The following is an 18168-nucleotide window of genomic DNA, read 5'->3' as shown; positions in this document are numbered from 1 at the left end:
TCCAAACAGGACAAACAAAGCACACACGTGCTTTCAGACATGAAGTAATAACTTCCATCTGTGACTTGTTCAAAGCTTCAGGACTCAAAAAAGTACATGATTGTTGTAAACAGCACTGTCAATTTAAAAACAGAAACAGATGGAGAGACTATTTTTGGTCATTTTTAACCTGTGACATAAATATCACAAGAGGTTATTGATTACATAGATTCTGCCTGAACTACTACAGACTGACTAAAAAGGTTAAAAGGCTACTTGAAAGTTCCCTGTCTCTACACAGGAGCAATCACATTGTTTATTCAATCCAAGTTCCTGTGTTCTACTCCATGATGAATTTTTGTTTTTTGTTTTTCGAGACAGGATTTCTCTGTGTAGCTTTGCGCCTTTACTGGAACTCACTTGGTAGCCCAGGCTGACCTCGAACTCACAAAAATCCGCCTGGCTCTGCCTCCCGAGTGCTGGGATTAAAGGCATGAGCCACCACCGCCCGGCTGACAATATTTTTAAAAGATCTTTTAGATCAGTGATTCTCAACTTTCCTAATTCTGTGACTTTTTAATATAGTTCTTCACATTGTGGACCCCTCAACCATAAAATTATTTCTTTGTTACTTCATAACTGTAATTTTGCTACTGTTATGAATCATAACATAAACATCTGATATGCAGGATATCTGACATACAATCCCTGTGAAATGGCTGTTCAACTTCCAGAGGGGTCGAAACTCACAGATGAGAACACTGTTTTAGATTAAAGTGAAGGCATTCATTCACAGATCATGAAAATGCTGCCAGAGAGGTTAAATGAAGTGTCCAGAGTTACCATGCCAGACACACCAAGGACATAAAACCACAATTCCTGATGCTGAGTGATACTAAGTTCTTCCAATACATTTTCCAGTGTCAGATTCCACATAATTTATAGTAATTTGATGAAAGAGAATAATATAATATCAAAATAAATCAATGCATATTTTGCCTAAATCAAATTTGCATTTGCTTCAAACATATTCATTACATAATTGGCTTTTCTTCATGCATCTTGATATTACATAAATTTTTAATAAAATTTATAAAATTACACTATTTAAATATTATCGATACTTAAATGTCATGACTATATGCTTAGAGTCAAAACATCAACGACATTTAATTCTCACTGTAAACAAGACACAGTGGTAGGCACTGTGAAAACTCACTTGATTCCATTCTCCTTGCCCTGAGCATGTAAAAGAGATACGATGTCCAGAGTGGTGACTACATACACTCTGTAGTGGAGGAGAACCTGTTCCCAGCACTCACAGAACATGTGCAAAGGTTGGCACTCCTCAGAGGATGATGGTCAGAGAAATGATCCTGGAAACACAGCACTCAGTATTTCAAGAGCTCTCCGCAGAATAGAGAGACATGGGCTCTCGGAAGTTATCACACACTCCCTAGCTTAGGCATCTCCAAGGCAAATACAGATGTGACATAAGAAATCATCGGCTTTAATCCCAACATTTGGGAGACAGAGGCATGTGGGTCTCTGTGAGTTCAAGGCCAGCCTGATCTACAGAGTGAATTCCAGGGCAGCCAGGACTACACAGAGAAACCCTGTCTCAAAGAAAAAAAAAAAAAAAAAGAAAAAGAAAAAAGAAAAGAAAAGAAAAGAAATCATGAGCTAGCCTGTAACACAGATAATGAAATTTTCTTGCAAGAGAGTAAAAATAAAAGGATTCTACTTCAAGTTGCACTGAAAACACAATATTTGTAGGAAGGCAGCACAGAGAGGAACTCCAAATGGTCTACATGTGCCTTAGCTAACCAGAGTGTGACGGGTTTAATCTGTGCGTACAACTGGTTTTTGGTTTGTTTTTGTTATTGTTTTTGTTTTGCACAGAACCAACATACTGTATAACAAGAGTATAAAGGATGGGAAACATCTGAGGACTTCTCTGGGATCCTGGTCCCATCCTGTCCTCAAGTGGGTCAGTTTCCTGATGGTATTCAGCACTCACACTGTGATACCTGACGTGGCCATTACAGTGAGATGACAGATACCTGGAAATGCATTCGACATGTTTATACGTGGATTGCACACACTCTTACATGTCTTATGGTTCTAGATCCCCATAAAAAACATCCTGAGAAAAATGTCAAGAATGCTACTTTCAATGACACGAACACACAGCTGAAAATGGACAATATTAGATAAACGGTAGTGTTGAGATATAAGCAAAACGTTGCTTAATAACAATAAACCAAAATGATACTCAGAGTCCAGAGTTCACTGGATACTTTCCCAGTGAGTGTCCTCACCACTCACACAGCTCCTCAAGGATGACGCTAGATCCCCACACTGAGCGGCTGGTGCCTTCCCCTCTTCAGAGCGAAGACTCTGACTGCTTAGACATCACCATGTTTGGTTTCTCGTCTATCGGACTGTCAACTGGCACCTGCAAAAATAACTGGCATTGAAGGGATGTACTATAGCTGACATCTGCCATTTAACAGCCAACTGCTGAACGGACTCAAAAAAAAAAAAAGTTGCTGATTAGACAAGAATGGTTTCCCATTTACCCTCTCTACACTCTGAGTACAGCCATAAAAATGCTACTTACAGCTTTAATGTCACCGTTTGTAAGCCCCATGTTTATGTTGTGTCTTCTCAGATCAGACTTGATCAATGCTAAAACAGAAACACCAAGAGTTACAAACTGGTCACCTTCTCCTTTTCTATATAACGTGAAACACACAGTGCATAATGCTGTGACAGCCAATGGCACTGCTGCAGCTGAGAAGACACCTCAGTGCTGAGTTCATTACTAGTCTCCCTTAGCTGACAAATACAGGGTGGGATAATGGGGATGTAGTAATGGAGGAAAATGGTGACTTCAGAACTTCCTTGTTTAGGCAGTTGAATGGATACCAGCACTAGCTAACTGAAATAGAAAATATAAGAGAAATAGGTATGTACAGTGGGAACACAGTGACTTTGGTTCTGGACAGGGAGGTCTAAGATGCCCATATGTCCAAGTAGATGGTGATAAAGACACACAAGTTAAATAATTTATATAATTTTTATAATTTTTTAAAGGGGTTTTTATTTTATGTATATGGGCGTGTGGCCTGCATTTATGTCTGTGCAGTGCCAGAGGCGGCCGGAAGAGGACATCAGATCCTCTTCTGAGCAACCATTGGGTGCTGGGAACTAAACCTGGGTATGGTGAGCCATCTCTCCAGCCCCAGTATTGTCTTTTATGCACAGTAATGGTATTAAATTTGGAACCACCAAATGAGAAGAAAACTGTGTTCTGCTTCTTATTTCACTCCTGACCTCAGAGTTCTGGAAAGCCTCGAAGCAGCAATGCACACGCCGAGCACAGACTACCCGGTGTACGCACTCAGCCCTTACCTGTCAAAACGATGCCTAAGAACATCCAAGCACAGAGAAAAACGTTTCCTGCTTCAGGGTTATAGTCTGACATGAGCTTTCCTTGAGCCAATGTGAATAAAATTCCAAATATCTAAAATAAAATTGGTGAGATAAGTTTTATTAAGTTTGCTCTTTTAAAACAAGTACACATTCCCCACAGAGCCTGCCTTAACTGACTTTCCTTATGATCTGGCTTCTAGAAATAACCAGGATAATTAAACCACAAAGTCAGGCCAAGCTCACTGCTCGCTGGCCATAAAAATCACCTTGTTTTTTGTGGTTTGATTTGTTCTGTTTTTTGAGACAAGAGGCTCATGTAGTCAGGCTGGCCTCAAACACACTATGTAGCCTTGACTTCCCGATCCCCCTGCCTCTCCCTATCAAGTGCTTGGGATCGCTATCACCACACCTGGTTAACTGTCTTGGGTTAGGAAAAAGCAGGATTACCTGTGCAGCAGCATTGAGGAGTCCAGAGGATGTGCCCTCAGACTCAGGGTAAGTGATCTCAACAGCAAACTCAAAGCCCAGAGGGAGGTAACCGGTCATGAAGAAACTAAGAGAGCAAGACCATAAGACAGGTGGGTTAGGATAGGGCAGCCACCTGTCCAGACGAGGCTCATCTAATTTTCACCAACAGCATGCCAAAGTAGCTTAAACTTTTTTGTTATAATTCTGAGGAATTGTACATTTATATGTACATAATGGAACTTTTAGAGTTTAATTTAAATATCAAAAGAACCTTTGGAAGGCCTTCCGAGTCATAGGAGCAGGGTGTAATTTCTTTTACACACTTGACACTTACCCAAGGAAGCCCCCAGTGACAAACACCACAATGATGTATCCAAGGTCCAGCGTGAAAGTAAATATAAGCATCCCAATGAAAGACAGGATGTACACGATCAGAGTCGTCTGCCTAAAACAAAGACAAAATAATTAATGGTTCCCTTCTGACTTCCCTAGGGCACAGAGCAAATGTGGCTGGCTATCACAAATCATCCCTTCTCACAAATCACCCCTTCTCATCAGTGGATAATGTGGCTAGCTCAACAATAATTTTCCCATAGAAAAGAACTTTTTTTTTAAAAAAAAGTTTACAACATTTAAAAAAAACAAGATAAAGCTTGTTGGGAACCTGGTGCTTCCCTGGGAGGGCTCTTTTCAGATAGAAGCAAGCTATAAAGGAGTGGGAAGATCTGTAAAGCATTCATAGAGGCAGATTATTGAAATGCTCCAAGTCTTAGTTACATATGGCGGGACATGCCAGCATCCTGGCCATCAGGCGGCTACGGTAGGATGGAGCACCAGGCCAGCTGGAGCTACCTAGTGAAACCCCATTCTTTAAAGTTAGTATGTCTTTACTTATGTACCATGCACACATCTACTGTAACTTACTTGTAGGTTTTGGTGTAATCCAGCCATAAGCCACAAAGAATAGAGCCCACCATTCCAGCTACCACCAGCGTTAGCCCAATTCTTCCAGCATTCACCTCTTCTCTCTAAAACAATTTGATAATCAGATATTTCAAATTCAAACAGGTGGTTCATATTCCCATATACTTACATATTTAGTTAGCAGAAATAATCATTAAAATTAAGCACACAATAGGAAGATTCATTAAATGGGATAGAGGTATGTTTTTGGAGTGGATGGTTTATAGAAGGCATTCTATTTTAAAACAACAGAATCAATAAAAGTGAATATAAAATAATAAAAGAAGTAAAAAGGAGACCTTTCCTGGGTACTCCATAGTTGTATTTACTCTTTGTTAAGACTGAAATCATTTATACATGAGCATAGAGAAAGTTAAGGGCAATACTTTTACATAGTAAAAGTGCCAGCTCCTTTTTAAGAGAGAGGCCAGTCTGACCGATGTCTAAGCTTACATCCTTTATAAGGTTTTGTGTTTTTCCATATAACCAAATTAAGGTTTTGTCACAATGCTAATAATATTTACTTTCAATGTGTGTTTTGCAAATTAGGTTAAATACGCTTAATCAAAGTATGGGAGCAAGTGATTTTGGACTGAGTTTACACACTAAGTCCAGGGGACCAGAACAAACTAGCTTGGAGTCACTAGAATGGTGTGATACACCAGGTATCAGACCGATAACTCAGGGTCTGGCCTCTCTGCTCTAACTGTGAGACCCATCTGCCTTCTATTTCCTGAACAGCTTTATTCAGCTTTCCCACCTCTTAGTTATGGATGGAATGCTGCCTTAAAAACCAACAACAACAAAAACCAGGTATAAATATTTTGCATCAACAAGGCCATAATCCTTCATTTTAGAACCACGCTAATGCAAATTATATTGTTAAAGGAAAAGTCTTGGTCAAGCATACAATATAAAAGCAGATGGTGGCACATGCCTGTAATCCCAGCATTGGGGAGACAGAAGCAGGAAAACTTCTCAAGTTCCAGGGTAGCCTAGTCTACATAATGAGTTCTAGACCAGGCAATGTTCCATTGCAAGACTCTGTTTCAGAAAACAAAACAACGCTTACCTCATAACTTGTCAATATCATTTGATTTAATAATGTTGAAACTGAATAAAATGCTCCAGTCATAATACCTATAAAGAAAAAACAAATTCATAAACACAAGAGTGGGTTTCTCTAAATATATCTGCAAGCAGAACTTCTACATTCTAGATGTAACACTCCACCCTTTTTTTTCTATTTAAAAACAAAACAAAAAAAAAAAAACCAAATCTTTTTAGATACTCTTGCTTTTAGCTCAAAACTTAAGTTCATAATGAAGCTATGAAGTTCATGGACCAACCTCATTACTATTCAAGCCACTGGTTTCAAGAAAAAGAATCCACAGTGCTTAAAGGTGTCCATGCCCACCAGTGAACAGAGCGCCACTTACCATAACTGATCAGCAGGAGAACGAAGGGGACGTTTCTGAAGAGGTTCCAGATAGAAGTCTTGTAGGAGTACTCCGCAGGGGGGCTGTCTCTCAGAGCTGCCTGAGCCTGACTAGGTGGTAACAGAGGCTTTTCCTTGAACACTGGGAACATGTGTGAAAAGGATCACATATGACTAACTCACGTATATTACACCCACACACCACACATGATTAAGTATATGGCATCTTTCTCAGTGAGAGAACAGAATTTAGTTTAGGACTAAGGAGGCAGTCAAAGTTTTGTATGGCAAGGTAGTTTTTTAGCTTTACTGACTTCTAAGTGAAGAATAATTTGGCATTATCCTTTTAGCTCTCGGAACTAAAACTCAGAGATTTGGCCAATTCACTGGAGCTGAAAAATCACTGGCAATGAGACCACCTATGCCCACTGATTATTCCATTTTCAATAATCAAGATCAATATTTACTACATCAAGGATTTGACTTTTAAATTCAGTCCCTGGGAAGAGATAAATGCTTGGATTCAGTGACCTTCCCAGGTATCAAGAGTCACACAGCCATGTCATATTATCATAGATCCCAGATGTACATGTCACTGGTCAGACAACTCATGAAAATGTGCTTTAGAATTAACAAGTAAATTCCAAAAGCAAAAGGGAAGCTCAGGGGGAAGTCATGTTCTCTAGAAGACGATGATTCTGCTCTCCCCTCTGCCCACCTCCTCTCCTCCCCTCCCCTCTCGGAGCTCTAACCTTTACACAGCAGAGCCCTTCTCCGCCCTCCTTCTCATCATTTCCCATTTCCTCTTTTTCCTTCTCCCTTTCAAAACAAGTTCTTCTTGGTTGGGAGAGGCCTATTTTATTTTCACTTTGAAGTGGGTTAGGTCTGATGTCTTTGGCTGTCAAGTGGAATCATTTAAAAATTTAAAATTAATACTGGTTTTGAGACTCTATACAAAGTTTAACAAGCAGAATCTGCAGGGTAGAATATGAGACTACACTAAACACAAAAATGCTGACATTCCCAATACACAGACATATTTGAGAGTTACCGGGGAAGAAACAATCCTTGTAACTCCCACAAATTATTATGAGTCATTTCTCTATTTGCTGATAAAAATAAAAAGTTAAAGTTTTTGTTGGGAAAAAAATTAGGATGTAACTAAAACCAAACTAAGTATACTTCTATTTCAGAGCTCGGACTGGTTCAAGAGGGACAGAACTGATGGGTACTTATTCGCAGCATCCTTACATTGGAGCCTGGTGGACACAGAACCTTAGCTGCTGCAAGTCTTCCTCCCCCTTCCTCCCTATCTGACCCTTGCACTGCTAGGCGGCCTCGAATCTGTCCTGCAAGGCTCTCTGTATCCTAGTTGGATAGGAAATATTTCTTTTTATTAGCATTGGTAATATAAAACTTTCACAGTAGTAAATCAAGGTTTCAGACTATAAATAATTGTAGTCACAAGTTTCTAGCAAGTCCTAAATATCTAGGTTTTAATTTACTATAGCAAAACAAATCAAAATGAAACAAATATGGATTTAAAAACTCACATAAATTAAAAACAATCCTTATTAGTCTTTAGCTCCACTCCGATTTATTTTCTGAATACAAGTATCATTCTCTAGTTTTGGAGAGATGAACTATCTCTTGGCAAATGTAACCTCCCAGCCACACACCATTGAAAGGTCAGACTCAGTGCTACATGAAGAAAAGGAGGAACAAAAGGTTATCTGTCAATGAACTTTTTATGCTGTGTAGCTATCTCAAAGCAGGAAATAAATCTGTGCCAATAAAAGAACTGTTTATTAACCTCAAATAGCAGCTACTCTCCACCTGGCAACAGGCACAGAGTTGTCAAAAGCTTGCAGAGCACTGAGTTCACACAGCTCCTCCTGGGATGAAGAAAGAGTAAACAGGGCTGTTCAGAGCCGTTTTGTCACTGTGTGAGACACAGACAGTATATTCCCTTGTGAATTCTGCCTCTGCCCTGTCTTCTGTATGTCTCAGTTTTAGGTTCTCATTCTTTAAATGGAAATGACAGTGACACGCTGCTATAAAGATCACACAAAATGTGTGAAATTTTACAATTATCAAGTGTTATATAAAATGTATTGTATCATTTGAAAAATATTCACTTAGAGTCGAACTCAGAGGTGTACATCTTTAATCCCAGCACTTGGAATGCAGAGGCAGGTAGATCTCTGTGAGTTCAAAGCCAACCTGGTCTTCATAGTGAGTTCCAGGACAGCCAGAGCTATATAGAGAGACCAAAAATAAAAAATAAATAAATACAATATTCACTTAAAAAATCAGACTTTGCCTCAAGAGCTTGAAATATTTATAGACTACGTAAGTAAAAGGCATCTCTAGTAAAAAGTTTACAGCCATGTACAGCCATCTTGAATAGAAGAATCAAAAGTACAATTATATATCTAGCCTATACATTCTTGTGTTTATGTAAGACTAATATTGAATTAAATGTATTTTTCTTTTTTTGGAGGGTGGCAGTTTGAGACAGGGTTTCTCTGTGTACCCTTAGTTATCCTGGAACTCACTCTGTAGACCAGGCTGGTCTCCAACTCACGGAGATCCACCTGTCTGCCTCCCAGGTGCTGGTAAAGAATCTTGAGGCTCAATAAGAACCAATATGTGGTGTGCACTCAACCATGTTTTGGTGCACATCTACCATCCAAATGTGAGAGGCCAGAATTCCCCAAGAATGAGGAATTGGTGTGGACTCAGTGGAAAGTAGGGTGAGTTCCTAAGATTCCCACATATACAACCCACGGGGACAAGTGAACCTTTAAGGAAGTCTTTGAGGGAGGCTGATGAATATTAGTTCAATATGTGTCATGTTACTAAAACCTGTAATTTATAGCCATAAGTTATATGGATTTGGTTGAATTTTTAATTACTTATCAGTAGAAGTTTAGAAGGATGTAAGCTCATCTCTTCTAGTAAATAGGCGCTTTAAGAATTTCCAAATGCAGGTTTCTTCCTCGCAAACACACTGAGTATGCGACACAGTTGTCTTTCTCTTCACTGTCAGTTTTCACAGTGATGGTGCATTAGCTTTTTCTGTTTCTTGACACAGGGTCTCATGCAGCCAAGGACAATCCTGGACTCCTGACCCTCCTGTCTCCACCCCCCAAGTACTGGGGTCATAGTACATGCCTCCATGACTAATGCTTACTTTGCTTTTATACTGTCTAGAGTCATAACAGTAAAAATGTAGGACACTAAAACAGACTTGAAAGCAAGCCTTTTCCATCCCATTGTTTGTACACTCCAGTCCTATTTCCACCCTCAACCTGTAAGCCACAAGGACATCAATAACTAATTAGATGCATAAATAGCTCACTCTAATTTCTCAGACTACAAAAGATAATAAACTAACAGTCACACCCATTTCATTGTTCTTCATCTGTCTTTGGAAACTTAAAAACCTATTTATTTGTAATAGTTTATACATATATACACACACACACACATTATATATATATATATATATATATTATATATATATATAATGTAAAAAAGTTCAACTACAGATCTTATTTTAAAATTTTATTTTTATTTTAGATTTATTCTATGTGTATGAGTGATTTGCCTGCATGTCTGTATGTGCACCATTAGTGTCTGCTGTCCACAGAGCTCAGGAGAAGGCATCAGATTCTCTGGAACTGGAGTTATAAATGGTCGTGAGCTAACTACATGTGCATGCTGGGAACTCAACCAAGTCCTCTACAGCAGCAACAAGAGCACAAGTGCTCTGCACCACGGAGCTATCTTTCCACTCATTAATTAATTAGAAATATTTTAACTTGTAATTATTTGTATGTATGCGTGTGCTGGGTTTCATGCATGTGACTGCAGTGCACACAGAGGTCAGAGAAAGAAGTCAGATCCCCTGTAGCTGTAATTACAGGAGGCTATGAGCCACCAGTGACATGGGTGCTAGGAACTCAACCTGGGTCCTCTGCAAGAGCAGCAAGTGCTCTTAGCTGCTGAGCCATCTCTCCAGCTCGTTCTTTTTAATAAAGATGTCTTCTATAATTAATTATTCATTTCTTGCGAAGAGAAGCTCAACTTAAGATTCAAGAAGCCCGAGATTTATGTGATTACACATAAATGATTGAAAGACATTTTGTACTTAAACCTCCTGTAAGTCAAGATCCATTTCTCTGAAATATATAGAAGTGATATTTCATACTTGGGCAAGCAAGCCAAATGCACCGACCAGAAAAACAGATTTAAGAGGCTTCTTCACCAGTACAGATTTCTTTTAAAACTATGTTAAAATACTAAGAGTACAAGACAAACTTTTCAGCAATGTGCACAGTACAAATATGCCACTCCCTGACTAACTGCAAAGATAAAAAAAAAAAATGAGAAGCCAACTGCACATACTGGCATACTTCAGATGCTACAAAGAGAACATTCCATTCATTACCTCAAGGGAAACTGCAGATGTGAGCTGAGCTTCCTATGCCTGATCCTGCCACTCACCTACCCAGGTTATCAGAAGATATTTCTCTGAAAACTCAACTTCACATCTGGAGACCACAAAATATGAAATTTTCATTGATATTATAGCAAGGTAAAAGTTTAATGTGTAAGTCTAAAACCTCCAACCATACCACAGTTTAATTATAAATGTTAATTAAATGGTGGTCTGTGAACTTCATAGTTCCTTCCCTAATAAAACCCATCGAAGAGATCCTGAGTGTCTAGAGGCAGTCCAGTTATGGCAGCAGCAGTGCATCTGAGATAGACCTTGCCTATCTTCTCCCTAAAATCAAAATTGTTTCTCCATAAAAATGAACTTTAAAAAAAAAAAAAAAAAAAAGCAGACCTTCCCAAAGCTCCTTCCAAGCTGGTGATGGCTGCTTCAGCCGACTCTGACTGACTCCTTCAAAAGACAGGCCCAGACGAGGACTCGGGGATGAACGGTGGCGGCCGGGCTTGGCTGAGGCGGCCTAACAAGCAGACAGTTGCCACAGTTTGAAATTCTGAACTGCTCCATGCTGCCCAGGACTATCTACAGGTCAACATCTTAGACCCAGTTAATCTTAAACTGGGGACCCCTGGGGGACTTCCTATGAGAGGGAAGGTGGCAGCCTGTGTGCACCATTTCCAAGATTGACAAGAACCAGCTACAGGCGAGGCAGGTACAAGATGCACACCACACATTGACTATGGGAAGGGAAGCCAGGCAGCATGTCTGAGATGAACACTCACCAAGCTGAGTTAGTAGGAAGGTAAATGAATTAGAATGTTGAGAACAACATACAGTGGACCACAACGTACCCTAGAGCTGTTCCACTCAGTACCCGAGCAAGACATTGCATGAGGAGAACAGATAAACAGTGCTGGGCACACCGTCAGCTCACTTCCAGGGTTAGTGATCCTCATATGTCTGTCATGCACTTATCTAAGCTTAGGATGAACAAGTCACTTACCAATTACTGTTAAAACAAATAAAAGTGTGGAGATGAATGCTGTTCCGTAAAACATGGTGCTGATGTTACGAGCCAGAAGGTCTGTGCTATTCTGTGTGTTGGGCACCAAAACAGGCGGCAGCAGGAAGCCAACTGCAGTTCCAAGCTGTAAAATAAACAGTCCTGTTAACAGCCATTAATAGGAAGCAAGACTAAAAGCTGGCATTCAACAGACCAGAGAGAGAAACAGTAGTACATGTAAAGATGTGCTGTGAACCCTCAAAAATCTCTTCCCATGTCTTTGTAAAAGGAAAACTGTTGGCAAACTTCCCTCCTATATCTAATAAGGGATTAAAAAATTCTTACAACATGGGGGGAATATTTCCAAGTCATATCCAAGAAGGAACTAGCATCAGAGTAAAGAACTTTTACAACTCAACAACAAAGGATAAGAATCCCAACGTTAAATGGGCCAAAGACTTGAAAAGATATTTTTCCAAAGAAGATACACAGCTAAGAAGAATATGAAAAAAAGGTCAATATCATGCTGTAAAGGGAAATACAAATCAGAATTACAACGAGACTCCATCTTACACCCACTAGGATGCTTATAAGAACAGAAAGTAAGTGTTCCCAAGAATAGGAAGATTGGGACCCTTGTGGCACAAGTGTAAAATGATACGGTAGCCACTGTGGATAGTTTGGCAATTCCTTCACAAATTTAAAACAGAACTGAAATATGATGTTTCCATTCCACTTGTAGGTCCCTGCCCCCAAAACTAAAAACAGACAGTCAAATAAACTATACACAAATACAGCAACCCCATTCACAGACCCAAAACATGATAACAACCTAAATTTTTATCCAGCATGTTCACACAATGAAGTATAGTCACCTGTGAGAAGGAATGAAGTACTGATGTAGTACTCTACCATGTACTTTGAAAACATGATAGAGAACTAAGTCAGACGACACAAAAAGACACACAGTATATAACTTCATCTATATAAAATATTCAGCAGAGACAAATCCATATCCAAAGCAATTCTGGGCTGGCAAGATGGCTCAGTGGTGAAGTACCTGCTGCACAAGCGTGAGGAACAGAGTTCTAATCCCAGCACCCACACAATAAGCTGGCCCGGTCCTGAGCACTCCTGCACCCACAGCACTAGGGGTGAGGACAGGTGCTCTCTAGAGCCCGATGGCTGACAGCCTAGCTAAAACCCTGAACTCCAGGTTTATGAGAGACTCTTCCTCAATAGAATAAGGTGCAGGGTGACAGAGGGCATCCGAAATCCCCCTCTGGTTTCCAAGTGTGCACTCACACACACCATCTCCCTCCTACTGCATACCTTTGCACACGCACACGCACACGCACACACACACACACGCACACACACAGGAAGAAATTCAAAGAAAGAAGGCAAACAAGTAATTACAAAGGGATGTAGGGGCTGGAGAGATGGCTCAGGGGTTAAGAGCACTGGCTGCTCTTCCAGAGGACCTGGGTTCAATTCCCAGCACCCACATGGCAGCTCACAACTGTCTGTGATTCAAGTTCCAGTGGATCCAACTCCCTCACAAAGAGGGAGGTCAAACACCAATGCATATAAAAATTTTAAAAAAAATTAAATTACAAAGAGATATGGAAAGTTACTCGGGAAATGAAAAAATGGACAGTAATGAGCATAAAACATGTATATTTGTCAATATATGAGCAATAAACATGAGACAGTGATAAATGCTACATGGAGAGATAAAATGTAATGTTGGAGTAAGAAAGTGATGAACGCCCATGGAATCAGGAAAGCGATTGGCTACTTAAACCGACTTGAGAGCTGAGTGGCTTTAAGTATGTAATCACGTAATCTGAACAGAAGAATATTCTAAGCATGAGGAAGGAATGTTCCTGCAAAGATCCTCGTGCAAGTGCAAGTTTGGCATTGTTTAAGAAGTCAAAGACACGAGATAAAGGTTTTGTAATTTATAGTAAACACTTCGTATTTTTTAAGTACCCTGCGAAACCACTGGCGAGTTTAAAGCACCTGTGTTTTAATAGGTTCTCTCTGGAGACCTAAAAAGTTAAAAGCTACCATTCAGGAACCAGACACACTTATATGTGAACAAGCAGTATTAGTACCTTTGGAAAATGATTTCATTCCTTAAAGTTTCAATTTCCCTACCTAACAAGTGGGAAAACTAATAGTTCCTAACCTGATGATATTAATGGCATATGCACATGAATCACTTTATGCCACCAAGCTCTTAGTGACTGCATAATGCTTCTGAATATTATTATGCATGATCACTCCATAAATGAGACTGAGAAATGCTGATTTGGCCATAACTGTACAGTTACAGGAGCCAAGAAAGGAATGGGAACACTGAGGAGACTGTAGGAAGAGCCAGAAACGTGCTGCTAAGAGGAGGGAAGTCCACCTATAAGACTTCCCTTTATTATCCATAAAAATTGATGCTTCATTGATACAGAGTTGATAATATTTTTATTATGGTCAATGAAGCATAATCTTGAATATAATTTAGAAACAAAAAATATCTTAAGAAAATATCTGCTATCCAAATATAAAGAAACAACTAAAATATCAGTAATAAATTATTTTGAATGCACAGCAATTATAGTTTAAGTGGCCCTTCTACAGTCTTAGAGAAAGTAAGTAAATCTAACAAAATAAGCACACACATTTAGTCTTTGGGGTATTTTAAACCATGTTCTTGTTCCCAGTGAGACTTGTAGTAAGAAAGTAACATTTTTGCTTAGCAGTGGTGGCAAACACCTTTAATCCCAGCACTCAGGAGACAGAGGCACTTCGAGGCCAGCCTGGTCTAAAGAGTGAGTTCCAGGACAGCCAGGGCTACACAGAAAAGGGGGGGTGTTGAGAAAAGAAAAAGAAACATTTTCTGGTCACATAGCTGCATGTAGCAATATATGTATAATAAGGGGTATGGATTTTTTAACTAGATTTCCTTCAATTGAATGAATACTAAATATCCTTTACAATGGTGACATTTACAGTGGTGACAAAAATATCCGGTGTCACAGGTGCCCTCTACTAAGAATTTAAGTTACAATAAGGGAACAACCCTGAAATTAACAAATGCAAACATAATAGTGGGTGGCTCATTCCTGCATTTGGGAGGCTGAAACAGGATTCTCAAGAGTTTGAAGTTTGCCACAGTGAATTCCGGGCCAGCCTGCCAGAGTGAAAGAAACACTGTTCAAAATAAATTTTAAAAAAGTAAGCATCTGGGACACACACACACACACACACACACACACCACACACACACACACACACACCACACACACACACACCACACACACACACCACACACACACACGTACACACACACACCACACACACACACACCACACACACACACCACACACACACACGTGCAGACACACACACACCACACACACACACACCACACACACACACACGTGCAGACACACACACACACACACCACACACACACACACACACACGTGCAGACACACACACACACACACACAACACACACACACACACACACACACACACACACACACACACCCCTTTTGCCTAGTATTGCGTCTGGAATTCTAGTGGCATTTGAATTTATCTTGGTAGGGGAAACAAGGTCATTTCGCCATTTCTTAAGGGAGCCTTGGCTAATTAAACCACTAGCCATTCCAGGGTCAGTGATTTGCAGCACTGCCTGACTTATTAAGAACTAATAACTGGACTCAGTAATATTGCCAAGTCTTTATCACCAGGACATTTATTGAATATTCACTTACACCTCTTCAGTACGTACCGGGCTGGGCTCACTACTAATACACTTACATCGGGACTGTTCCAAGGACATTCAATATGGAAACAAACTTCACAGAACTGAACACTTTCCTTCTGCAGTGGTGACAAAAGTACCTATGAGATCTTCACTGTCAGAGCTTCCAGGCGTGCCTGTGTGTAAGCCAGGAGGCAATCTCGGATGTCCTTTTTCAGGAGCTGTCCTCCTCACCTGTCAGTGCAGGCTGGAAATACAACCTGGAGCCACCATGCCACGTGGTGCTGGAGCTCAGTCTTAACGCTTCTACGATAGGCACTTTACCCACCAACCGTGGGCCCAGCCCCGCCTATGGCTTCCTACCGTCCTTAAGAGGATCCTAGTATCTATTTGTTCCAGTCTTTACCTGGTTGCCCAGCACCGCGGTGGCACAAGCCGTCGACACCTCCTTGGGTCCAAACCACACCGAGGCGATGCGAGAGGGCAAGCCTAGGATGAAGACCTGGGCCACGGAGCACAGGCTCTGCCCCAGCATGGTGACCCAGAAGAGGTGCCGCTGCACGCTGCCGCACTTGACCCAGGCGCCCAGGCAGTTGAGGCCGGAGCCCAGCAGCGCCGTGAGCCGCAGTCCTCGCGTGTCCAGTAGCCAGGTGGCCGGGAAAATGAGGGGCACGTAGGCCAGCATGTACACCATGGACAGCCAGTTGATGTGCAGCGCCGACACATCGTAGAAGCCCTCGAACACGTTGCTGATGATGCTGTACTGGATCCAATGGAAGGCGTTCACCAGCGAGTACGAGCTGAAAATGAGCAGCACCACGAAGCGCCGCGGCGACAGCGCCGTGCGCGGGGAGCGCGTGGGGCCTGGGCCGTCCTCCCCACCGCCCGCGGGCAGCAGCCGGGCCTGGGTCTCCTCCTCCGCCGCCAGCAGGCCTGGCGGCCCGTCCCGAGCTCCCGCGACCACCGAGCCGTGAGCCGGGGCTCCGTTCTCCGCCTCGGGCCCATCAGGCGGCTCCGTGCGCGCCTCCCCATCCGGGGCGCCCCTCAGCACCGGAAGGTATCCTTTTGCTAACGGGTGCCCGGGTGCCACGGCCGGCCCTTCCTCCTCCTCGTCGGGCCGCGCCATGCCTCCCGGCTCCCCGCCCCGCCGCCCCTCCACTCTGCTACCCTGGAGCGGAACGCTCGCCGGCGCCGCCCGCTGACTAAGTGAAGCTGCGCGCGCGGCGTTGGGCGGTGTGGCTCCCGCCGGCAGGTCCCGCCCCCAAGGCGTCTCGTAGCGCCTGGCCACGGCCCTCCAGCCAATCATTGGGCGCCTTCGCAGGCTGAGGAGCCAATCAGGGAGTTGCCGGGAAGAGGGGCGGGATCAAATGTGAGACTCTTCGGGGATCCCGGGGTAGGCGTGCTCCCCAATTTAGATGCTGGATGCGCTAGGCCTTTCCCTGCGCTCGCTTGACCGCGGGTATCCTCGGGTTATCTGGGAAGGAGAGCGCCGGAAAGGGCTTCAGTCCAGCCGGAGAAAGAGGTTTCCTCAGCAGCAGGCCCTGGTGCGGCCCGAAGCCGCCCGTCTCCGCCCACCGAGCAGACTGAAGGTGATGGGACAAGGCGCAGTCCCTGCCTGCCTCTTGTTCCCCTCCAGTGACCTAAGGCTGTCTGTGCAGGACCGGATGAAGACGGAGCTCCGGAACTCTTGGGGTCTTACTGGACCGCTGACAAAGTCAGCCTGCTACCCTTTGGAAAGCTGTGTGTGAAAACATGGGGTTCCAGGCGTTAAGAGATACTCTCCCTCCCTCCTTTCCTCTCTTTCTTAGACAGGGTCTCACTTTGTTGCCCTGGCTGGCCCGGGACTGTGGAGACAGGCTGACCAGGAATTCATAGAGATCCACCTGTTTCTGCTTCGCCAGTGTTGGGATTAAAGATGGGCGCCACCACGCCTGGCTGAAATCTGTTTGATGAGCAAGGCGTGGCTGTGGCACTAAAGAGCTCACCGAGACCGCGGTTGCCTTTCTAGGACCTGAGCAAGACTGAGACCCTAAACCTCCAGTCCTTGGGCGATAGGGGGCGATGAATAACATTAGGGCTGCAGAGGGAGAAGTCGCTGTATTTCGTGATGCAACTACTGGGGAATTATCCGTGCTCCGGAATAGTTCCACAAAGTACTTTGTAAATTAATTCATTTAAGAAAAATCAAGGGTGTATAGGGCAAGACTGCCCAGTGGGTAAAGTGTCTTGTTGCCAACCAAGCCTACCAACCTGAGTTCGATTCCTCAGCACCCACACGATGAATGAGAGAAGAGGCCTGAGAGCTAGTAGTCCTCTGACCTCCACACAGGCAGAAGAATCACCCAACTCTACAGATCTGAAGGTACCCTGGCAGCCTAGAGAATACAACAGGACCATTTGAGGGTTTTGTTTTGTCTTTGATAGGGAGCCTCATAGATAGGCCGTGAACTCGCGGCCTCAGCCTCCCAAGTACTGAGATTGAAGGCATGTGCCTCCACGTTCAGTTTTATGCAGTGCTGAGGAGCCAGCCCAGGGCTTTGTGCATACCAGGAAGCCACTCTCCCAGCCCGACCTGTTCTTAAGAAAGCAAAAGTGTTCGGATCGGGGATCAGGGATTGAATGCTGTTACCTTTCTTCAGTTGCCC

General features: G+C 42.7%; 1 protein-coding gene across 2 annotated transcripts; it reads right to left on the bottom strand.

Moving 5' to 3' along the window:
- Positions 1 to 1668: 1668 nt before the first annotated feature.
- Flvcr1 (FLVCR heme transporter 1) lies at positions 1669 to 16713 on the bottom strand. 2 transcript variants are annotated; one of them, XM_036201746.1, is made up of 10 exons: positions 15930 to 16713; positions 11752 to 11896; positions 6288 to 6428; positions 5921 to 5988; positions 4810 to 4913; positions 4220 to 4330; positions 3865 to 3970; positions 3397 to 3508; positions 2603 to 2670; positions 1669 to 2437 (listed from the first exon to the last, which is right to left on the bottom strand). In XM_036201746.1, exons 1-10 carry the CDS (start codon positions 16647 to 16649, stop codon positions 2366 to 2368), a joined length of 1647 nt encoding a protein of 548 aa, XP_036057639.1. In that variant the 5' UTR covers positions 16650 to 16713; the 3' UTR covers positions 1669 to 2365. The 2 variants fall into 2 exon arrangements, with proteins under 2 accessions (XP_036057639.1, XP_036057640.1); XM_036201747.1 differs by lacking the exons at positions 1669 to 2437; positions 2603 to 2670; positions 3397 to 3508; ... (3 more) ...; positions 5921 to 5988; positions 6288 to 6428 and adding an exon at positions 11152 to 11268.
- Between the last annotated feature and the right edge of the window lie 1455 nt (positions 16714 to 18168).

Source organism: Onychomys torridus, chromosome 11 (genome assembly GCF_903995425.1).
Source record: "Onychomys torridus chromosome 11, mOncTor1.1, whole genome shotgun sequence".
NCBI classification, from domain to species: domain Eukaryota; kingdom Metazoa; phylum Chordata; class Mammalia; order Rodentia; family Cricetidae; genus Onychomys; species Onychomys torridus.
This window is presented reverse-complemented; position numbering and strand designations above follow the sequence as displayed.

Coding starts and splice junctions, on each gene's coding strand:
- Flvcr1 (XM_036201746.1), bottom strand. CDS start 16,649: ATGGCGCGGCCCGACGAGGAGGAGGAAGGGCCGGCCGTGGCACCCGGG. Junction 4,914..5,920: donor TGATATTGACAAGTTATGAG/GTAAGCGTTGTT, acceptor AAATTGTTTTAG/AGAGAAGAGGTGAATGCTGG. Junction 4,331..4,809: donor GATTACACCAAAACCTACAA/GTAAGTTACAGT, acceptor TCTTTGTTTTAG/GCAGACGACTCTGATCGTGT.